At 38.4% G+C, this 24781-nt stretch overlaps 1 protein-coding gene across 2 annotated transcripts in view; it reads left to right on the plus strand.

Moving 5' to 3' along the window:
* Positions 1 to 1863: 1863 nt before the first annotated feature.
* Positions 1864 to 24781, plus strand: part of Stx7 (syntaxin 7) — a 42056-nt gene continuing 19138 nt past the window's right edge. Inside the window, exons 1-2 of one of the 2 annotated variants that reach the window (XM_020164456.2) lie at positions 1864 to 2000; positions 7918 to 8068. In XM_020164456.2, the coding sequence (XP_020020045.2) occupies positions 7984 to 8068 (85 nt within the window). In that variant the 5' untranslated portion in view covers positions 1864 to 2000; positions 7918 to 7983. Of the gene's footprint in view, positions 2001 to 2232; positions 2454 to 7917; positions 8069 to 24781 lie in introns of those variants that run through there. The other variant, XM_074074458.1, reaches the window with a different exon arrangement.

Genomic DNA, 24781 nt, shown 5'->3' on the forward strand with positions numbered 1-24781 from the left:
CCTTAATTTTTCCTGCTTCTCCAGAGTTTTCTTCATGGCATGGAATTAGGAGAACCTTGTATTCTTGTTTAAAATCCTGTAGGAATTTAATTCCTGTTAGTCACTTAACATGACATAGAGGCTTTTTACTTGCCTTTCGAGTGTCATATCTCATCCATTCATACACCATGATTTTATCTAAATAAACTCATCTAGAGATTCTTAAAAGTTCACATTTGCAGATAGTATAGAATTTCACAGGCTCTTCCTTTAACTGGAATGTCCTTTCCTATCTTGTTGTCCACTGAATACTTGTACATCTTTCAAAAATTCTGTTCATATTTCCTCTTTGCAAGTATTTCTGATTCCAAGGAAGGTACCCCTCTCTGGGCTTCCCCTTTATATGTGCTTTATATGAATCTCTATCATAGCACCCTTTACAGTGCCTGGGAATGATACCACTCTTTGATGGACAATACTATATCCCTGTTCATCTTGTTCTCTATCATGTGAGGTACAGTATGTGGTATGTGGCAGGCACCAAACAATTGTTGAATGAATGATGTGACAAAGAAGTACTCTAGATTCTAAATTAGGGCAGTTGGACCTGTTCTGCTCATAATTATCTGTGTGACTTTGAAGTTTTGGGGTTTCAGATTTTTTAAGCTGTAGAATGAAGAAGTAGAATTAGATTTTCCATAAGGGACTCTCCAGCTTTAATGGCTAACACTACTAATACAAATGCCTATTATAGAGTTTTAAACATATTTTGTCTCTGGTCACAGAATATTTGTTCAAATTAAGAATATTTTTAATGGAGAGATTTCAGATAAAAATCTGAGTTTCTTTACATCTTGGAAAAGATAATTTGACTATAATGGACAACTGTTAATAAAAGTCCACAATGGGGGCTGGGGATGTAGCTCAGTGGTATAGAGTGCTTGCTTAGCAAGCCTGAGGCCTTGCATTTGATCCCCAGCACCTTGAAACAAGAACAAAAGTCCACAATAGCTCTAACTGCCTCTAGATGGATGTGTGTCCTCTAGACAGCATGCCAGTGTTTCTCTATTGTTCCCACTTGGAAAAGGCAGATTGTGACCCTAATCTTAGTCATTTATGTATGTATGTACATAATATGTACATACGAACATAAATGTATATATATAATACCAAACAACCTACAATTTGCTCATGTAATACAATTCCAACGTATTTTTTTTTTTTTGCCTAAGTGCATGTGGGCTTTTGACCCATGTCTTGATGTTCCTTTCAGAAAAGAATTTTGGCTTAATATATGAAAAGGTAAAGCCAATCTACCTTCTAGTTAATTTACTGAGGTATTTCTTTCACCTAAAGCAATTGATGCTTTTCATCTAACAGTTACATTATGTTTGAAGAGTTATCTGCACATTTTCAAGCCCTGTGAAAACTGCACTCCGTCTTTCAAGGATGCTTAGCATGACTGGCATATACTAGGAAATCTTGTTTACCAAGTGAGCACCCGGAGGTGACCCTTCACTTATTCCTTCATGGTTGGTTCTAGGATTGCGTATTTATATTCGCATTTGTAAGTGGAGCTGTATAATTGTACAGTTAAAGACTAAGAAACAAGGAAGGCATGAACAGATGGGTGGTAAAGACAGGAGTCCAGAGAGGGTTGCTTCACCGAATAAAGAAAACAAATACCTTCCATTCCCTCCTCTTCCCTTTAGCATGTAGGCGTTCACCATCTGCAAGTCAAGCTTCAAAGCACAGCTCCCTTCCTTGCATTTTGCTTACACTTCCATTCCCTAGCTTAGAAACACAGGGGGCGGGAAAGGACCGCTGTCACTCAGCGCCACGGGCCAATAAAAGAGGAGTGCGCCCCGCCTCCTCCGCTGAGCTGTGCTGCGAGCATGCGCACCCGGGCTTCCTCGCGCCGCCGCCCATCAGCTGAGAATTGCTGCGGGTTCCGAGGCCCTGTGAGTGACCGTGGCCGGAGGAGGAGGAGCAGGAGGAGAAAGCCAACCGAGGCGGTCGGGGTAAGAGGAGCCTGGACGGCGGGGGTTGGGGGAGGAGGGTGTTCCCTGGCTGGGCGCCCCTGCGCCTGCCGCCCCTCATTTGTGCGCGTCGCCGGCGGCCGCCGCAGCTCCTGAGAGGCCGCGGGCCGGCGCTGCCGGGCTCTGGGCCCCGCACTGCCCACGCCCCGCGGGCGCTGCGTGCGGCGGATTCCGCGATCCCGGCGCGCGCGGCCGAGCCCCGCGGGCGGATCCCACCCGCAAGCGCGCCCACCTCCCGGGCCCCGCGCCCAGCCAGACCCCACCCGTGGACCTGTTCCTCATTTTAACTCGGGATCGAAAAACACGTTAAAGTTCTCCTACAGCGGAACCGAAAAACCTGTGGACACGCACGGTTGCGCATAGGCTCGTGGCATGGTTTTCTCTTGGCCCATTGGTGACTTTGACACACTCGCTTAACTTTCTTTGACCTTCTCGGTACGTGTCTTTAATTGCTTTACCCAAATACACCAAATATTTCTGAATTTCCATCTCCCTCTTGTTTTCTTTAATTTTAGACAAAAGGGGGGTGCCCTTCTGGCTTGATTCCCCCCTCAAATTTCTTACATTTGTATCATGTACATGCATTTATTTTTGATCACTTGTAGTCTGACTATAATTGCATATAATTTAGAAGTTGCCCAGAATCTGGAAGAAAAGGAAGTGATTATGCAAAGCTGTGCTGTTTGCTAATTGTTGCAGGTGGACATTTCTTCTACTCTGGGTGTTCTCTGAGCCGCACCCAGGCAGAAAGCGATAAAAATGTTAAATTGTGTCTTGTGATATGGTTGAGCCTTTGCTTTGCAGGCCGCATTGAGAAACTGGCGTCAGATTTGTTACCAGTTAAGAAATAGGCTGCTATTTCAAAGTGTCTATAGAAGTGAATGGGGTACCATATTTAACTCGCTGGAGTCTACATCATTTTTCTTAAGATATTTTATGCTTCTTCCGATGAACAGAAATCCATCCTAATTTTGGTTGTAATCCCGAATTTTATCCAAGTGTTGGTAGTTGAAGAATAAATTATATAAAATACCTGCTGTAAGTCTGAGTAAAGTTTGCTGTGGTTCCATGTAATTTGAAAGTTAGTATGTGAACGGGTGGTGGAGAAAATCCTTGGTGCTTGAACTAAAACTAAGTGTAGTATACTAGTTCAGGTAATAGAGGGACTGAACTAAAGAATGCACTTTTCCTAGTTTGTGTGGAGAAGTCTCATATTGTAGGCTGAGCACCCTCACATCCACTGAGCATCTGCTGTACTCTGGACTCTTGGTCATTTCCTGCTTGTATTCTGGAAGTAGGGCAGTGTAGTAAGTGGATCATCTTTGAGTGTTGGGAAGCAGTTAAATTAGATTGACAGAGTGGCAACAGTGGTGACTTCTTACAGACCAGGCGTCTCTCTAGCATGTGATAACATCTTGGCGGGAGGAGCCAGTCCCATGGAGATCATGGGATGAGCCTTCTAGACATAGGAAACGGCAATAAGAAAGGCCCAAGGCCACAATAGCTTGGATCATTCAGACCTAAAGAAGGCACTAAAATTCAGTGTCTTAGCAATGGTAATATTTACCTTCAGACCAGGTGTGTGTTCTTAGGAAGTAGTTACACTTATTTATTCATTCTGCAAATATTTATTTGGTGCCTATTATGTAGCCAAGTACTGAGACTAGAACAGGTTCATTATATAGAAAATATCCCCCACCTGTATTTAGGGGACTGGGTAAAGGGAAGCCCAGCATTTTATGCTGGTGTTCATAATGAATAAAGTAAAACTGACCACCTCTTTTGCCCAGACTAGATTCAGAAAACATAAAGTATATGCCTAATGGAAAACTTAAGGATGCATTCAGTAGAAACTGAGGGGTAGTGTTTGAGATTCAAGATTTGGTATTAAAGTTCTCTTCGTTCATTCTTTATTGTTCTTTAGAAGCAGTCTTAAGAAAAGTGTGCTTTGATCCTCCTTTCCCCTTCTTTTCATAGTTCTTATATATCTTCATAGAAAGAATTACTGAGATGTTGAGTTGAACACTTTCCAAAAGAACTTTTTTGCCATGATTGATATGGATTATATGTGAGCTGTCTGGGCTACTGGCTACCAGCCATATAAAATGTCTGAACACTTGGAAGGTGGCCAGTGTGACTTTCATTTAGCTTAATTTTTACTTAAATACTCCATATAAGCAGTGGCAGACAAATTAATATAATTATTATCCTGATCAACAGAAGTACCTGAGTGTATAGCAACTCAGCCTAGGTACTGGAGAGAAATATGGAATTCAGCCTTCCTCCAAAAATCTTAAGCTTTTAAGTCAATTTATAGCTAGTTATTTACATATTCATTCATGTGTATATTTTTTAACAGTAAAGTCAGACATTTGGCTCACCTGTTTCTCATGTCTCATCAGAAAAGCCAACCATTGTTGCCTTTTAGATGTCATTTGTTAGTAGGATAACATAGAAAAGGAGTATGCTATTCAACTGTGTTACCTTGATCAACTCATATAGTTATCTTAAATCTGTTCCCTCATTTTAGGAGTGAGGATAGCAAAACTTCATACAGGCCTGCAGAAATGTGGTAAATTTGATGTTTTTTTTAGTAGAATGGGGTCACCTGTCCTTAGTTTTGCTGTACAGAAAGCAATATGATTTAGTGTTTAAGAAAATATGAGCACTAAGATTTAGTTTCAAATTTTAGTTCTTTTGCTTATCTTAAATAAATTATTCTTATTAAGCATCAGTTTCTTATGTGAAAAATCACAGTCATAGTTATATATGCGTATTGTAAGAATTCACTGAGAAAATAAGTTTTAAAGAGCGCAACACACAGGAAATAGTAAGTCCTTTCTCAAATTGCTTTTTATCTTTCATTCACTGCTGAAGTGGTCACCTCTGTACCCTTTCTGTAAGGAATTTCAGATATTTGAAGAGTAGTAGCTCTTTGGATGTTTAGCCTAATTATCTCACCAGCAGGTACTTTTTCAAATTTGTTTATGAGTGAACATAAGGACTACAGTTTGTGTTTGTGACTGGTTATTTGGAAAGGAAGAGTGGTGCCCTTAAAGAAAATATTGAGAAGATCTGGGCTAGATGACTGAGTTCTGACTGAAGGAATATGCTAAGCATGACTTAACAGGACAGGTGTGCTCTCTGTGGGAGAGTGAGCGGTGTGCTGGTGTAGCTCCAATGCAGACCACGTAAATGTGGGAGCACATCAGACTTTTCCTCTCTCTAGGGTAGAAAAGCATTTGGTCCCTGGCTGTGCATTATGTTATTTTGATCCTGGCAGGAGGCCCAGATGGTGTGTTTTACCCAAGGTAGATATTTCCTGTTGCCAGTTGCACTGGCAGCTGACCAGGCAATTGGTGACTTCTAGTAGCTTCAACATGTAGACATTATAGAGCGAATAGAGTATGACTTTGGAGATGTGGAAGAGAGACTATTTGTGTCAGCAGTTAAAGTGAGGTCAGAAGAGGTTATTTGCAAGTACAACAAAGTATTTTCTCATTCGCAGTGTGTTTGCGTTTGCTATAAACCAGTTTTTCTAGAGATACAGTAAATAAAGGGAAAGGAGGGGAGATTTCATTGAGCCAAAAGAAAATCTTTTAAGGAATGCAGAATTGAGAGATCCAGTTGGTGGTTTATACAATGCTCAAAATGGTGTCAGGGTGATTGAACCTCCAGGTGTGGTCTGTCCTCAGCTGGAGGCCCAAGTCCATCACTGGAAGGAAGTTTATTCCTGCCACCCTGGTGCAGTGGTTTAGCTATCTCAGTTGAGATTTGAATTTGCCCTTTACTGAAATTGTTTTTGAGTTTTTATCTAGGAATTGATTCAGGAACGATAAAGTGGACCTGTGGGACAAAAAGGGAGAATGGAGAGCATCTAAAAGCTCCCAGGACTCTCAGCTGGCCATAAGCATTGTATACACCAGAGTTCCAGGCATGGACCCAATACTGTTATATGAGACTCAACAGTTCAGATGTTACAGTGCTGTCCCTTAGTACAGAGACACAGTCAGTTCTCCATATCCTCAGGTTCTGCACCTGTAAATTCAGTCAACTGTGTATCAAATATTTTTAATTGAACCCATACAGAACACTTACAGAGTTGTTTTTCCTTATCATTATTCCCTGAACAGTAAAATAAAGCAGTTATTTACATAGAATTACATTGCATTAGGCATTAGTAATTTAGAGTTGATTTAAAGTATACAGGAAGGTTCTTGTAGGTTGGTGCAAGTACTACTCCATTTTACAGAAGAGACTTGACCATCTCTGGATTTTGACATGTTTGTGGGCCTCTTTTCCCCTATTGGAAATCACCAGTGGTTCCCTACTGCAATATATTTAAACTAAACCTGGGAACAGGCTCTTTCTCTTCTGTGGCACTTACACTGTATGTTAGCAAGCATGTGTAGTTTTGGAATCTGAGCTGTGGGGTTACATCCACCTCCACCAGTGGGTAGCTTGTGTTACATCACACGGTTACTTCATTTTTATAAGACACAGTTTGCTCATCATTAAAAGAATAATGCTACTACTTTAAGGAGTAAGTTGTAAAAACTAAATTAGATTCATCTATGAAAAATAATTCTCATTTTACAGAGATGTAGTAATTGTTACATCATTTCTTTCCCATTCTATGCTGCCTTCCCCTTATCTCAGCCATGAATCATCTATCTGACCCAGGGCTGACCAGAAACCTTCCCTTCCTTTGGTAATTATGTGTGTCCTTTCCACATATTCTAGGTTTATCTGCCCTGGTCTTCAGGTCCTTGCCTTTTTTTCTCCATATTAGCCATACCCAGTTATCCCTCTGTTTCACAAATACTTTCTACACAAGAACAATAGTGATTTTTTGCTTTCCATCGTCACTGTCACTTTTGCCTAGCACATGACCTTTTATTGTTCTGTATTGGTTTTTCTTGGTTTATAGTATTCTCCTAAATGGTAAGTTTGACTTGAGCAGATAATTTGTTTTTGAGACACGGTCTTGCTTTGTCACCTGGCTTCAGACCCTATATCTTCATGGTTTGTATCTCCTAAGTGCTTCCTTTAAAAGTGGACTTGTAGCATGCTCTTAGTAGAGAGTTGACTTATATATCCATCCCTGAGAACTTTGCAGTATTGCAATACACACTCAGGGGAGACATGGGTATGGAAGTAATTGAAATTTTTTTTGCTGTGAGTAGCCCTACATGCCACAACACCACCCCTTTACAACCTTCTTTCCAAACCCTGAGTGGTGTGATGTAGATTGAAGAATAAAAGCACTTTATCTTCCCTCCCTCCATAAGCAGGACTCCAGCTTTTCCCTTTTGAGGTGCTGGCTGCTGGAGCGGAGTTATTCATTCTCCTTGCTCTATCTTGAAGGTGTGGTGAGCATTTTATAGGACATTCTTTCTTGTCAGTTGTTGGCTCTGTTATTTCAGATTTCACCTTTCCTATGAAAATTGAAGTCTCATTAATCATATGTTCCTGTGTGCTGAATATAATGAAATTTCTTGGGATAGCCAAAGTCTGTGTTCCATTTAATATTTAAGTGTTTTACCTTAAGAGTTGTTTGTAATATGTGAAAAAGATAAATAGTTTGTAGATCCTGTATTTATTTGCTCTCAGTTTAAGGAGAAGAATCTATAAACAATTAGAGTTACACTTAGAAAAGGAACTTAATAAACATCCTTAGATCAAGCAAGTTTGCCAAGGGAATGTACAGTTTGAGTCTTTCTTTATTTGTGAAGCATATTTAACATGGCTCTGTCCATAAGAGTCCCGTTGTTTTGATAGATATGAGAGTGTTGTTACTGGATATGTCACATGGTCAGATTTTAATCATGTAATCTCCAGATTGACAATTTGGAAAATGTAAACTGGTAACTTTAAAAATTGACTTTTATGTTTTTAGGTGACTGCTTAGAAAACCACACAGCCCACCAACATCTGATGAAATTAGTGAATCAGCGAATCAGCCATGTCTTACACTCCCGGGATTGGTGGGGACCCTGCCCAGTTGGCCCAACGCATCTCTTCCAACATCCAGAAGATCACACAGTGTTGTGAGTTGGGTTTCTAATTGATTTCACTATTTGCTTTCAATTCTTAAACTAAACTTGGCAGAGATTCATAGAACTCTAGCAACTGATGGATGGAGGAACATTCCTCTAAGAACAGATTTTACAAGGCTAGAACTCTCCAGAATGAATACAAGAGATGATTATAATAGATAAAAAGACACTTTTCTGTCTTTTTCTGTAGAATGCCAGAGCAGGAGCATAATACAGCATTTCATTTATGAAATAAATATTTAAAAGAATAATAGATACTCATATTTACTCCAAAACCATCTGCTTTGTGAGATTATGATATTTGTTGACTGCCCAATACATTAGGAACTGGTGAGCATGAGCAAGAGCTTAAGGGACATATGTTTATTAAGAATAAAATCTGACTTCATATTGGTTAGGTTAATTTTGTAAAGACACATACAGAAATGGGGAAGAACTAAGTGGGTATCTTAGTCCTTTTTTGTTGCTGTAGCAAAATGTTTTGAGAATGGGCAGGTTATAAAGAAAATATATTACTTAGCTCACGGTTTTGGAAGCCTAGTTACATAGCATGGGCATCTTTTCAGCTTCTGGAGAGGATCTCATGTAGAAGAGCCAATATGGCAAGATAAGCAAGAGTAAACAGAGGAAGCCAAACTCACTTTATAAACCTGCTCTCACAATGACCAATATAGTCCCAGGAGAGCGAGAAAAGCATTAATCCCCCACCCCTACCAATGACCTAGTCACCTCTCAGAGGCTCCTCCAACACTGCCACTTAGAAGATCTAACCTTATCATGAGTTTTGGTGGGGAGAAACCATGTTCAAACTGCAGCAGAAGGAGATGTTATAGAAGATAGTAGCCTGGATTTCCCACAAATTATTCCTTGCTACACTTTTCATAGACAGCATACTAATATACTAATCTAATGTGACATTTTCTTAAATATATATAAACAGGTAAAGGGAATTGTTGCAGTAGATTTGAGCCTACAGATTTTTTTTTTTTAATTCCTAAGTCACAACCATTCCATCACATCCATGCTGTGGATTATCCTAGTCATCTTACTATCAGTGTTTAGCCATTAGGGCATTGCCAGAACTCATTGAGAGAATGTTAACAGTTTTATTTATTTATTTGCAGTACTGAGGTTTGAACTCAGATCCTACACCTTGAGCCACTCTACTAACCCTTTTTTTGTGATGGGTTTTTTTCGAGATAGGGACTTACAAACTGTTTGCCTAGGCTGTCCTTGAACCATGATCCTCCTAATTGCTGCCTCCTGAATAGTTCAGTTAGGGGCGTGAGCCACCCATGCCAGACATATTCTTCAGCCTTCTCAGAATATTAACACACTGCTGAAATATAAAATATTTTTAAATGACCATACTGTATTTATCTAATCATAAACCTTCCAGCAGTTATTATACCTAAATGGTTTAAATGGGATGACAAGTATTTTGGAGCAAAGGGTATGAAGTTAGAATATGAATGGTTCTGGAAAGGTACCTGTGTGTAAAACCATGTGATTTGTTGGAGTAATTCATATTTTCCTTGGCTATTAAAGGAGTAAGCAAATGATTAGCACCAAGTATCATGTTGTTACAGCAAGTGGCATAGGAGTGCTTCATTAAGACAGTTTCAGTTTGTCCCAGGGCACCAGCCTGGGCTCTGCCTTGCTCTTTCAGCTTCAGATCTGTTCTGAAGGTGACCCCAAAGGTGCTTCTCCTTTTTGTGACTCCCTTGCTTCTGGTTAGAAATACTCCTGGTCTGCCTCAGGTGAATCTAGCTTTAAAAAAAAAAGTAAGGGATCTGATAATTTTAACTTATAACTGTGGAAAATAAAGATTTTTGTTCAAGAAAGAAGGCTAAAGGCCCTCCTCCAAAGAATAGGGTAGATCTCCTGCGGTAGCAGTGCTAAATGTTGTCAGAAATTAAAGTAAGAGGATGAGGAATGACTGTACTGTACTGAGATTATAGAAGTAGTGAGCACTAGATAATATGAAAGGTACATGAATTGGAGATTGTGTGTAGACTTGAAGTGGAAGGAAATAATTTGTATCAGGCCATAATTGCTAAGAAAGAAATCAGTTTATCCAGATCGATGAGAAGTGATAGATTGGGCCAGACTTCAACATGCATGGCATAGTTGATAGCTAAGTATACAACCACTTGTGATTCAGGGCAATATTGGTTTGCACAGGAGAATCTCCCAACTATCCTGTCTTTACACATATTAAGCCTGAGACCATTAAGCCTAGAGAAGGCAAGATCACCATCTTCAGATAATTCTGTGAAACATTGTCTTTTTTTTTTTGGTGGGACTGGGGTTTAAACTCAAGGTTTCACACTTGTAAGGCATGCACTTTGTGGCTTGAGCCACTCCCCCAGTCATGTGTGAAACAGAAGCCACGTGTTCTGTAAGAACATAGGGGCTTCCGCACATGTTCAGAAGCCATAGGAAGTCACACTTCAACTTGAGAAGGAGAAAGGCTTTTGAGAATCCAAATTGTTAAGGAATAGCATTGCCTTACACAGGAGGAGTGAGAGCATTGTTACTAAGTGGCCAGAAACATTGGTCAGATACTTATCAGAGTTTCAAACATTGAAATAATGATTCAGTCTAAATGACTTTTAATTTTGATATTTTATCTTGATCCATTCAACAAATGGTTTTTTGAGCAGCTGTTACATGCTAGGTATTATTTTAGACAAGAGGAATCAAGCAGTAAACAAAATCTATATTATCCAGCTCTTAGGTAGTTTACAGTGGAGACAGGAGCAACATATAGTTAAAGAAAATTAATAAGCAACACTATTTCTTATGAAGAAAATACAGTGAGGGTGAGGGTGCTGTGAGAACAAGTAATTGGGCTCAGCTGCCTTTGCTAGATATCCATGAATGAGGGTGAGGAGGGGTTGGCAGTGAGAAGATACAGAGAAAGAGCATTTCAGGTGGAGGGAATGGCTAATGATAAAATCTTACAGCAGCCCAGAGCTTCAACTCTTTAGAAAATGGGGTCAGGGGGACCCACAAAAAACAATGCAGTGAGTATGTTCAGAGTACAGCACTTCAGGCAAGAGTGGCTGGGTGAGCACTTCAGAGAGGAGGCTGGGTGAGTCACCTCAGGCTTTGTATTGTGGGGAGTTCAGATTTCATTCTAAGAGACAGTGGAAGACACTGGAAGCTTTTAAACAGGGAGGAGACACAATCGAATGTGTGCTTTGAAAAGAATACTTTGGCTGCCACTTAAAAAAAATAGACTTTAGGGGAATAATATAGTGGTGGTTGCAGAAGTCTGTTGAGAAAGATGTTGCCTTGTACCAGGGTGATAGCAGTGGGGGCACGGAGAGAAGTGAAGGGTGTGTTTTGGAAACAGAGCCAGCAGGATTTGCCGATGAGTGTGGGTGGAGCTGGGAGAGAAAGTGGGGAGTTTAAGAATGCCCCCATGATTTTTGCATTGAGCAAACGAGTAGATGGTGGCAAATATGTATGAAATGGAAAGGTTGACAATTCAGGACTAGTATGGGAGAGTTGTTTTGGCCAGGTATCTTTTGAACATCTATGTGGAGATACCAAACAAATAATTTAGATATGTGAATTTGGAAAACAGAATGTTGTCAGAGCATAAATGGTATTTAAAAGCATAGATCTGAAATAATCCCAAAAGAGTTCAGAGACAAAGATTGGAGTGTTAAACTGTTGATATCAGGAAGGCAGGGAGAAAGCAGCATAAGGAATCTGATATGGAATGACCAAGGAGGTAAGAACCAAACCAAGATAGGGTAGATAACTAGAACTCAAAGAAAGACTGAAGGATGCATGAGGCATCCTCTGTGTCTAATGATGTTCAGAGACTAAGATGAAAATGGAGAATTGGATTCAGCAAACTGCTAACAATGAAATAATGGTCTTATGTCCATATTCCAAGTGTGGAGGGAGGAGGAGCTGCTTTGTCTATTGAAAAAGATTTCCCAGAATTCTTCTCCTCTTGGCTTATATTACAGACTTCATGGCTAGAGAAAGCTGGAAACCTCCTTTAACTGGATTTCAATGTGTTTCTCTAAATTGAGGATAGCTCCATTTTAAAAAGGATAGGTGAATCAGTATTTAGTAGGCTACTACTAGACTGCCATGGAAGTAGAATGAGAGACAGAGTAGGAGTTTTGTTTTTCTACCAGAAAAGGGAGATTCTAAGGAGAGTATAATGTAAAGGACAGAAGGAAGTAGGAATAAACCCTGAGAGAGAGGCTTGCCTCTCATCCACTGTAGGTGGTGAGGCTGAGTGTGGTATGGAAGGAAACATGGTGGGCAATGATGAGAGACTTCCTGTTTGAATGTCTGTTTTTAAGGAAAACGAGAGGCAAAAGCATCAGATAGAGAATGGGATGGAAAAGTAGTGGAAGTTTATGAAAAGAAGAGAAAGGGAACAGTTCGGACAGTTGAGAGAATGAACATCCCAGGTAAAGTAGAGGAGGGTTTGGCAGGTTGAGTACACATTTGAAATTTGGGGTCTTTAATTTACTGCAACCAGTCACTCTTGTGTATTTTTTTCTAATTCTGAGACTTAACGCCTAAATGAAAGGAAGTTTAGATTTAGATAGAATAAGTTATTATTAAAAATCTAGCCTACCATCCTGATAGGGCTGTGCAGAAATTACATGGAAGTGAAAGCAGAAGTGTGAAATTCAAGTTCGTTTTTGTCCCCATTTGGTAATGCTTTTAATACAAGATGTATTGATAGAATAAAAGGTACTTCGTACCACACTTAGATTCTTTTCTTCACTTTAACCTTTGCATGTTCTGAATTTGTGTCAGTGCAAGTTATCTGATTTTGCAAAAGAATCTAAAGAGAAGATATTGTGTTGTATAAGGTAGTTAGGATGTGGGCATCTGTTCAACCAAGGCTAAGTGCTTCCTGAGTTTATTTTCATATTAGTCTTGATCAGATAAATGAGAGCTTGTAAAATATTGAGTCGTATGGCATAGTTTATACCAAAGAAGAAAATGTCAATCAAAAAGGTTTTTGATTCTTAGAGAAACCCAAAAATAATAATAATAGTAAGGCTGGACTTTTGTTTTATTTTAACAGTATTATATTCTAACAGTTCTGTTTTTTTAAACATTTTTATTAGCATATGATAGTTATACAGGGGATTTCATCGTGACATTTCCATTTGTACATGTATTGTACCCCGATTTGGTTCATCCCCTCTATTACAAAATATTTAAATATTATAAATGTTTATATATGTGATATATATAATGTTTATATATTATAGATGTATACTTTATAAAATAGTATGTCTTTTAATGAAAATTAAATTGGTCTAATAAGCTAGAACTTTATTACTAATTTCTTTATGACTTTCAGTATGGAACATTAAAATGATTAAGCAGATTTTTTTTTATGGGACTGTGGCTCTATAATACAGAGTCAGTAAAATATTTGTGCCACCAGTGCTCCATGCTGTGCTTGTGGTTGGCCTAGCATAGCATCTAGTCATTCATAACCTGGTGTTCAGGAAACCATTCCCAGCAGACCAGAGTTGGCATGCAAACAAAACTGTTTGTTATCCCAGATCTAGAAGATCATCATGCATCTAAGAAATGCTTAGAGTCAGTTCTCAAAATTTGGATGTATGTTTGCAAGTAATATTTTTATAAGCAGTAACTGGAAATGAGATATACACTCATTGGCCTCCTTTATCATCCCTCTGTATATTACTTGAGATGAACAGCTGCATGTGATGTATAGTATAAGGATAAATAAACCTTTGTGGGTGAAAATGTCTGAGCCTGTCTGTCATCTGAGTAAACCAGAGACAGGTATTTTCACAGGGACCGTTCATCCTTGCCCAAACACACACCACCATAGAGAAAAATGTCTTTAGAACACACAGAGAGAACCCGTGTTAAGCAGAAGAAATATTCTAATATCTAAAATACAAGTAAAATCAGATGCTTTATGACTTTTTAAAAATAGAAGTATACATACATACATATATGTATATATTATTAAGTAGTACAGAAATTATTAGTGACTAGTTCAATGAATTATCTATCACAACACCACTCATACCAAGAAATTGAACATTGTGAGCCCCCTGAACACCTCACGCTTTGTACCCACTCCATGTCCTTTAAAGTATTCTGTTAGCATGATTAATTTCCTGGATTTTAAAACTTCATCTAATAGATCAAGTCGTGTTTTATTTTGTGTTGGACTTTGTTCTCTTTATTGTGTTGGTGGGATTCATCCATCTAGCTATATGCCATATTCAAACATACCCAGTTTGTTCTTTCTAATATTAGTGGGCATTTGTAGTATTTCCATTGTTTGTTTTGTTTTTGCATTTTGCTATGATAAATAATGCTTCTAAGAACATTCGTGTATGTTCTTTTATATGTATGTACCTCACAATTGCTGGGTCTAAGTATATGTGTATGGTCATCTTTAATAAATGCAGCAAAACAGTTTCCTAAAGTGGTTTGTTGTACCAAATTATACTTCTCCAGCCAGTTTGTCAGAGTTCATATTGCTCCCAATCCTTGCCAACATTTATAGTCTTTAAAATTTTACCCACTTGTGTTGTGGTTTTATCTCACCGTGGCTTATTTGCAATTCCCTGACTTGAGTAAGATTTTTGAGAATGTAGCTGAGTTACAAAATTCATTGGACAGTAGGAAAATTTCTACTCATGCAAGGTATATGTGCATACATGTGTATTTCCAAAAATCAAATACAAATGGGATGAGCTTCAGTAAGCTGTTTAACTTTCTAGGATATGATTTTCTTAAATATGTTTTCTGTGGGCTAAATTATGCTCTTCTTCAACTTTAACAGGTTAAAATTCTAACCAAAATTTTAGAGTCCTGAAAGCTTTCCTAACATACATGCAGGATTATTCTGGATCCATAATGAATGTTTATAAAATTCCATCATGGAAGTAGACATTCACAAGACAGCTAGAGTTGTACCAGGTTTATTTAATATTTTCTGAGTATTAGGAGATGGGAGTTTGTGGGCACAAAAGTTTCTATTGCAAATCTTGTCAGAATTAACAAACTTACAAGTCAAAGGAAATTGATAAACAGAAATGAGAACAAAGTACTCAAAATAAAACTTTCTCATACATAGTATTATAAGTCTTACCAGTGGTGCTAATGAGAATTCTGGCATTTCATTGAATAAGTATTCTTCTTAAAGAATAATCTAAGGAGGGAAAATGTAAAGTGGTTAGCTATTGGAAAATAAACTAAACAGACTCACTAGTAACATAAAATCTATACATCAGAATTTATGCCTGCAGAAGTTTCTGCTAAAGTAATGCACAATAGATCACATGTGCTTCTCTATATGTGTGTGTTTTCCAGAACATTTAGGAAGGCAGAATTTTCTAGGGAAGCATAAATTATAAAAGTAAGCCCATGTTATAAATGTTAAGAGAAGGCAAGAGGAAAATATTTTTGTTGAATCATTTGCTTCCTTATTTAGCATTTGTCTCCTATGGATTAAAACTATTAATTTTACACAGACTTGTGCAGAATTAAAAAAAAAAGAAAGAAAAAAACTTCTATTAATGTATATGTACTTCTCTTATTTATTAAGAAGAATCAGCGTACAACTCTTGTCTCCATACGGTTCTTAGGACTTTGAGATGAAGTAAAAAGTATATAGAAAATGTGGGTTTTTAAGAATGCACCCTGTTCTAATTATGATCTGGTAAAAGCAACACTTGTTTTTACATCTTAACACATGACTGCACAAAAGGGAAGCTAATATTTTAACTTCTCTTTTTGTGCCAAGGCAAGCTTTTCTTTTAAAAAAGAACTCCAGCTCTGAGAAGTTAGTGAACTGTGTATTTACTCAAGAATGGGGGATGTATGTCCTGCCTGTACCCAGGGTGATATGGTGTGGAATGAGATGGAAGTTTATAGAGGAGAAGGAGTTGAAAACTTGCCCCTTCCCTCTCCTAAAATACTATCTGATGTATGTGTTTTAATGTCACACATCTGAAAATACTTGGTTGAGATTTTTCCCCTTGAGAAAAAAACCAGTAGCTTTGATTTCATTATTGTAATTTTCTGTATTGTTGACATAATACAGAGATAGACATGAAAACTGATTTCTTATCCAAGAAAATTTTAAGAGAGTGACATCTTTTCTTCTCGCCAGTGACTTTTTCTTCATGAGTGCAGCTAATATTGAATATAAGTGAACACTTATTGATTGTTCTATGAACTGAATCTTTAACCCATAGCTCCAGGGTGCTTTAGGGAGCTTTATCTATTGCTGTTTATGTCTGTGAACCATCTACACACTGATAATGGGTGATGACCCACCTCTGCCAATCTAAGTGCCAATCCTCTTGGTTCTGTATGCCAAAGTTAATTCATTTTTCTTAATGTCAACTGTCACTACTCCAGTACAACCTGCTCCTGTTTTGTAGGATACCTACAGCTTCCAAATTGTTCTCCCTGCTTCCATTGCTGCCTGTCTATTGTTCTCCACATAGTAGCCCAGGTGAACTTCCAAGTCTGCAAATCAGACCATATCATCCAACAGCTTACATCTCAACGATGTGTACTTGTAATCAAGTGTGAATCCCCACCATGTCCCCATGACATCCTCCAAGACCTGATCCCTGCCCCACCTGTCGTCTCCTACTACTGCCCACCCCCTTGCCAATGCCATTCTCCAGCAGTGATTCATGCTCACCTCAGGGCCTTTGCACTTGTTTTTTCTCTGTTTCAAACATTTTCCCAGATGGTCATATAACTGACTCCTTCTTGGCATTCAGGTCGCTGCACAAAAGCCACTTCCTTAAAGATGTGTTTCCTGTCCTCTCATTTTGTTTCTTCCAGTTAGTTTCTCATCAGCATGCAGTGTTTATATAATGCCTTTTGTCAGTAAATCAAAGTACTATTACTATTTACTTATTTCCAGTGTTCCCTACTAAAAAATTAGTCATTGAGAGAAATATTTTTGATATGTCTTAATTTTAAATGAAAATAAGGTGATGCTGTATATATTTTTTTGCTGCTTGCTTTTTCCCTCCATATTGACTATATATTTTTCATTGTATGGATATACCGTACATCACTTAACCAATCCTTCGTTAATGGACGTTTTATCCTAAGTTGATACATTTGAAAGTTGAGGAGCTTGCTTTCTATACTTTCTTCACGAAGGAATCCTCTGAGTTCTATATTGATCTAATAAAGAGTGATGCTGATCATATAAGTTCTCATATGTGTATTTCTATACTTTGTTTTTAAAAATTACTATACTTATTACTAGTTTTTTTCACCATAAACATAATCTATTCTCCACAATTGAGTTAGAGGGTAGCTTCTCTTTAAAGAGAAACTTTAAAATATAGTGTGTGGTTAGTTGTGTTATGGCTTCTGCACTGCTCCTAGGTACATTTTGTTGGCTTAGTGTGGAGTCAGACAGCAGAGGTTAGGCTTGACTTAGCTTTGGGTGCCTGAAATGATTTTTGACAGTTCTTGCCTTCATCTCTTTGATTTCTTTTGTTTTTTCCCACCAATTCCTGAGTGGTGTCTTTCATTAGAGTAATTGCCTTTTTGTGCTTATCAACAATTGGTTTATCTATTAATGGCTTTGGAGGAATCCATACCTCATACAGAGTAGTGTTCTGTAAGTCATGGTGCCTTCTTGCTCTAGTGTCATCATCATGATCATTGTTTGAAGAAACCATTAACGCAGTAGTGTACTGTGTGTAGCCACCTATTTCTCTGGCATGGTTCCATTTCCATCCCATATGAAGTCAAAGAGAATGTCCATAGACATCACCAGGGTCTTCTTTAGCCTGTGGAGCGTTACTGTCCTGCTCAGGAGTATGGAACCTTCATCTAAACTCCAACTGAGGCTTGCTTGTTTGTGAACATTCACACCACCACCTCACTGCTGGTTTGCAGTGGGAAGCAGGGCAGGGTGGTTGGGATATATCTGCTGGTTTTAGTTGTATGGTATTGCTTGTATACCCTGCTTTATTCAGCAGTCTTTCTGGAAGGGATCTAAGGTAGAATTTTTTTTAAACTGTATCGAGGTTTGAACTCAGGGCCTCAGGCATGCTACTACTTGAGCCATGTTCCCAGCCCTTTTTTTGCGTTAGTTATTTTTCATATAGGGTCTCCCATTTTTGAATGGAGCTGGTCTTGGACCACCATCTTCCTACCTGTACCTCCCATGTAGCTGGGATTGCAGGCATGCCATCACCATATTGTTGGTTGACATGTCATTAACTTTTTGTTGAGGCTGACCTTAAAACATGAACCTCTCAATCTTTACCTCCCAAGTAGCTGAATTACAGATGTGTGCTGCCACATATATTACACATATTGCAGGTGTGTGTCACACATAAAAGTGTCACCACTGTGACTCAGTGTCTACTACTGGCCTTGAACTTTTAGTCCTATCTTAGGGGCCTCTGGAGTATTGGAATTACAGGAGTGTGCCACCATTTTGGGTGTCTTAACCAGGTGTTTATTCAAGCTGTTTTATTAACTATTTATATTCTTTGTGTATCTTTTTTTTTCCCTTTTGATACATTGTTGTTAGATCTTCCAGTCAACCCTGTCAGATGAGAAAACAGGTTTTGAGTAATTCAGTCCCTTGATCAAAGTTCATAAAATTGTAGGAAGGCTAATATTTGAAGCCATGGCAATCTCATATGCATAATAATGCATTTAGATCATGTCTTATATTGTATAGGGCATTACTTGTATGTCCATCTGTTTATTCCATGAATGTTTATGAAGCACCTGTGATGTGCTAGACAGTTTAGAATCTGGATATATCAGTGAATACATTAAACATAAATACCTGCTTCATGAAGTGAACCTGTAGTGAGAGAAGAGAGATAATATAAGTAAATGTAAGAGTGTGTTAGAATATTTAGTGCTATGAAAATAGCAATAATAAAAACATACCTATATACTGACATTTATGAAGAGGGCACGAGGAGAATCAGATAGGCATTACTGAGAAGGGGATAGTTGGGTAGATGGTTGACAGAAGTAAGGGAATGTGTCCTGTAGTATCTGGAAATAGTATCTGTCTGAAATGGGGAACACCAGGTATGAGGCCCCTTGGGTGAGGGCTCACCAGGAGTGTTAGAACAGTGGTGAGGAGGAGGAAGCCATATGTAGTTGGATACAGCTGTGCAGGCCATTGTGAGGACTTAGATTTTTCCCTGGATAGAAGAAGGTTTTGGTGAGGAGTGACAGTGCAGGTAGAGAGGAAGCATGGGTTTTAGATGTCAGGTGGTTAGCCTGGAAATGTGTGCCAGGGGAGAAGATGTGGTAGCAGACTGTGTAGTTTATTTATTTTCAGTATCCAGAGCCTCACACATGCTAGGCAAGCATTCTATCACCCTTTAATTTTATTTCTATTTTTAAAATTTTTGAGACAGGGTCTCTTTTTGCCTGGGCTGACCTCTGACTCATGATCCCCCTGTCTTGTGTGTCTCCTAAGTAGTGTGCCAGTGGGAGTGAGCTGGGTGCACTGGATTTGTGAGTGATACACATGGAATGAAACCAGGATTATGGAAGTTACAGCTCTCGGTGATGAGAAGGTACTCAGTGTGTTCTTGGGGCATGTGACTGGGATAGGGTAGAGGATGGAGTCAGTTGGGAAGAAGTAGAAGGATCACTGACACATGTATTAAAATCACCAAGATTTAAGACAGGAGTCTTGGTGGACCGGAGGCCTGAAAGCCAGGAGCTACAGCCATGAAAAGGTGAGGGGCATGACCTAGGAATCAGAATGACTAGAACTGCTCTGGGTAGTGGAGATGGTCTGACACTTCTGTGTCTGCTCTCCTTTGCGCCTCACCATTTGGTCTTCGTTTCTGAATTTGTGTTTTCTTTCCTGAGCTCCTCTAGTTTTTTCATCCTTGGTGTTATTATCTGGCCATCTCCTATAGTTCTTCTGTGCTTTTCCTTAAACTGCTTCATAGAATTTTTTCAAGAATAATATTTGGGTATTTTGGGTTATAATTTTCACTTTATCAACTTTGTAGCAACATTTTTTTTTTCTGCTGTATGTTCTTTGTAGGGAGTTTTTCCTATTTTTTGCATTTTTAAAGTATTTTGTGTGGTTGCCATAGCTCCTCTGTTATTCAGTGGAATGATTCTGACCTTATGGCAGGAGATTCCTGGGTGAGAAAGGGATTGCTCAGTTTCCTAGCACAGAGACTCCTCTCTTCAGATCTCTGCTGCCCCCAGGGACTATTTCTCTTCTCCCCTGTCCCTCAGAATCTTGCCTGGTGTAGGAGGGCTTCCCTATCTAGTCCTAATGTTACCCTGTTATTTCAGTGCTCCAAGATACACATCCACCTCTTTCCAATATGTTGCCCTCTGTGTAGAGAAAGGTCAGGTCAGTGAACTGCTAGCCTTCTGGATAGGTCATGCCTCCTTTCTTTACCTGTCCTGGCAGACTTTCCATGACTCACAGCCTGTTCCTACCAGTCCCTCCTCATGGTGGGATCATCTCTCTCTGGTGCAGCTTGAGTATCCCATATCCAAAATGTTTGGGACCATAAGTATTTCAGATTTTTAGATTTTGCATTATGGAATATTTGTATTTATGATGAGACATCTTATGGAGGAGACCCAAGTCTAAATTTGAAATTCGTTTCATATATACCTTATACACACAACCTGATGGTAATTGCATACAATATTTTGTAATAACTTTGTATAAGAAACAAAAGTTTAATAGGTGGAGTTTTCCACTTGTGCCATCATATTGATGCTCAAAAAGTTTTGGATGTGGAGCATTTCTGTTTAGAGTTTTGGATTGGGGATGTTCACCTGTAGTGACATTTGGGAGCTCTGTCTTCTTCCTACTTCTTTCTGCCACTTCCATTATTTGGTGTTCACCCATATCATTTCCTGCCCAGGATCTGCCTTTTCTGTTCCTTTTGAGCATATTTACACATTTTTAAGAATTTTGTTGTAATTTCTCTGACAGTGTAATAAATATAGATTTCCTCCTTCTTTCTTCAGTCTGATATGTCTGGTTCACAGAGGAAAGAAGGGGAAGATTCAGAAATAAGCTTTTACCATGTTCTTATAGGAAGCCAAAATCCATTTTAAGTATGTTAGAAACACCTGGATGCTGATAGCTTGCCAGTGATAACTGATTAGAAATTAGGGCTGAGGTAAGGGTTTGGGGATCATTGAAGTAGACATTGGAGATGGACTGGTAACTGGCTGATCCTCAGCTGCTTTGGGAGCAGAATCCCTCGTGTGTGATAAGGAGGAAGCATTTGGAGTTCTTGGGCAAATGGAGAAGTCAGGAAGGCTAGAAAACTGCTGGGCACAGGACTTCACCAACTGCCAAGTCCTTAACCTGTTTGCTTCCTGCATAGTCACATTTTCCAGAGGACATGTCTTCCACAGGGCCCTTGTTACTTTTGCTTCCAGTTTTCTTCAGGTCAGGCAAATTCAGCAGTTCCTTGCAGTAGAAAGTGAACAATGAATATCTTTGTTAAGAGAGACAGCTTGTAATGTTCTGGCCATTTGGAAATCCGATTGACGCTTACACAGTTTTCAGATGGCTTTGTGCTTTATTGATAAGAACCATGCCTGTAGAGTTAACCCTTTATTATCTATAGTACCATCAAGTCCCTAACTTTCTGCTTTGTTCACCTGTATGCTTTTCTATCTGTGAAGTATCTGGCGAGAAAAACAGTGAGAAACTTTGGCATGTTCTATGTTTGCGATTGCTTTGTAGAAGTAGAATATGTCTGTAGGGACTCTGCTATGGGAAGCAGAGTGCGGTAAATCAGGAATTCTGCCTCTAAAGGCAGTGGCTCCCCTGTGAGCTCTTCTACTCTAGACTCTTCCTTTAGAAGATCCAACCCCACAGCTTACAGTCCTTTTACCCACCAAGAAGACAAGCCTCTTCCTGTTGAAGTCACAATACAGAGAACATTGGAAATAGTCATTGTTATTTTAGTAGCTCTTCAGATTCACCAAGAAGTTTTCCACTTCTGCTAGGCTTTGTAGAATTATACCACACTTTTTGTTCATGTACTAGATTGACCAAGTTCACATGATCTTTTTTTCTTAGAACCTTTTTGTGTTGATGATTTACTTATTTTCAACAAACTGATAAAATTATCTTAAACGATATGTCTTCCTATATACCTTGTGCTCTATAATGAACCTGAGTTCCAAGTCTAAACCTACTATTAATGGCATCTTATATTCTTATATTCTATGCCACTTTCAAAATGTTTTCACAGGTATTATCTTATTTAATGCTCCAAACCACCCTTTAATACAGGTGGAGAGATTGCTAGGTAAGGAAGAGTTTGAATCTAAACCAGTTAGTTCATTTTAACATTTAGGATTTTTTTCTAGTTTAACATTTAGAAACTAACTTTCTAGTTCATGTACTTGTATGCAACTGTCAGATACCTGTCACTCTCAATCACTGACTCTTCCCTCCTGATTATGGAACAGCTATTTTGTTCCAGTTGATATTTACCATTCTCTCTACAGTTCTTATAATATATCATAAATCATTATTGTATTCTCCTAAAGCATGAGTCACAGTAGTTAATTAAAATACATTAATATTGTTTATTTCTGACTTTCATGAAAAAATCATAAACCACCTTTTACTATGAGCTCTCATTTTCTGAGTTCTTATTATGTCCAGTACAAAGTGCGTAACCACATTGTTCTCAAAGTTTATGACAACTGAAGAATAAGTGGTTTCTCTACTTGTAACTGTTGAAACAGCTTGGAAAGATGAGGTAAATTGCCTGAAGTGAGCAGCATGGTGTGAGATCAGATTTCCAAATCATGTTGGCTTTTAAGTTGGCATGATAGTCAGCTTTAAAATGTTTTCTTTCATATGCAGAATCTGTGTACACATACACACACACACACACACACACACAAATGACTGTAATCAAGGAGCTGTCTTAAGGGGGAGAGGAGACAGGAAAAGCAAATGATGGTGGGGATAAGGCTGAAATACATTGTGTCTGTGTATCAAGGTAACAACAAGGCAACTCACTGAAAGCTCTTGAAATGGCAGGGAGGAGAAATAGAAAGACAGCAATGGAGGGGGTCAGTCTCATCAATGTACAATATATGCATGTGTGAGATACAATGGTGTAACCCCTTTGTACAATTAATATACACAAATAAAAATTGTAGCTTCTTAGAAAAAAGTAATTTCAGTTTTAGAAACATGTATTGATTAACTATTGTATACAAAGCATGGGAATGTTGAAACAAAGGATTGTCAAAATTGTTTTTCTCAGTGTGATGAATGTGCAACTGAATTGGAATTTCAAAATTACCTGAAGGTTTTATTAGCCACTTTTATTTTTCTGAGATTGCTAATTATAGCTCAGTTGTTCTTGGATTGATTGGAGATATTTTCTGCTAAAAGAGAAGATAGATAAATTCTTCCTTTGGTTATCTGGAGATAGTTTTTGAAGGTGCTGTGTGAGGCCAAGCCTGTGTTGCCCCTGCAGCCTGCCACTCTCACTGTCAGATGCATCCCTAGGAGCGCCCCTATTTCCTAGTGAGTTCTCACAGGTTATAATATTATGCAACCCCAGACAACAACCTCTCCCTGCAATTTTGTGACAAAATTAAAAAACAAAAGCAAAGAAAAAAACTTTAAAGCAAATCTGTCCACTAGATGGTAGCAGACTCACATGGAACAGAATGAGCCAGACTTGGGACTGTCTTGCTTTTGATGAAATGGTAATGCACTTTTTTGGTTTTGTTTTTTGTTTTTTTCCCTGTCTTTCTTTATATCAATGTATATGAATTATACATTGTGATACTTGCATACATAGTAATGCACCTTTTTTGGGCGTGTCACCTTTCTGTTATGAAACATATTCTTTAAAACCACTTCTCTGGAAGTGAATAATGATGCAACTAGTACAAAATTGTGGATAGTGCAAAAATAATTTATTTGTTCTGTTCTCAAAGAGGTATGTCTTTATTCAATCCTTCTATGTATTAGATAAATTTTTCTACAAGAAATTATTTATAATTGAATAATTCCTTTTATAATTTGAAAATTATTCCTTTTTATGTTTCATGGAGTTTTTAAAAATTACATTTATACCAATTGAAATGGAATATAACTCACAACACCCTAAACTAGGTAATAAATAGAGCCATAAAGACCAGACTTGGGAGAAACTAGGAAGATTGTCAACTTTTCCAGATTACCATCTTGCTTTCCCATCTACCTAGAAACCTGTCTCCTCTCTAAGCCTATTTTTCCCAGACATTTTTTACATGATCAGCTGAGTTGTCACGAAACATCCTCTGAATCACTTATCCTCCTATTCTTACCTTTCAGAAGAAAAAGAACAGAGCAAAACTGTAGAGTAATAAAATAGAGTGGTAATACAACAAGTATTCTACAAAAATGTTCAACTAATAAAATGGGTAGTAACTGTAATTCTGTTTACAAATTAATATGAGCAACAGGTAAACTACTCAGCCAGCACCTATGATGTAATAGGAATTCAACTCAGTATACATGCAAATTCAGTGAAAATCTTGGAACATTGGTAAGTATTTTGCCAGATAGACTTAATACAATGAATATGTTATTCTAAGAGAATATGTTATAATGAGTATGTTATTCTTAGAGTATAGTCTAAGTGCTGAGTTGAACTTACAAAGTTCAGTAATTTAGGG

The sequence above is a fragment of the Castor canadensis genome, chromosome 1 (genome assembly GCF_047511655.1).
Source record: "Castor canadensis chromosome 1, mCasCan1.hap1v2, whole genome shotgun sequence".
Lineage (NCBI taxonomy): Eukaryota > Metazoa > Chordata > Mammalia > Rodentia > Castoridae > Castor > Castor canadensis.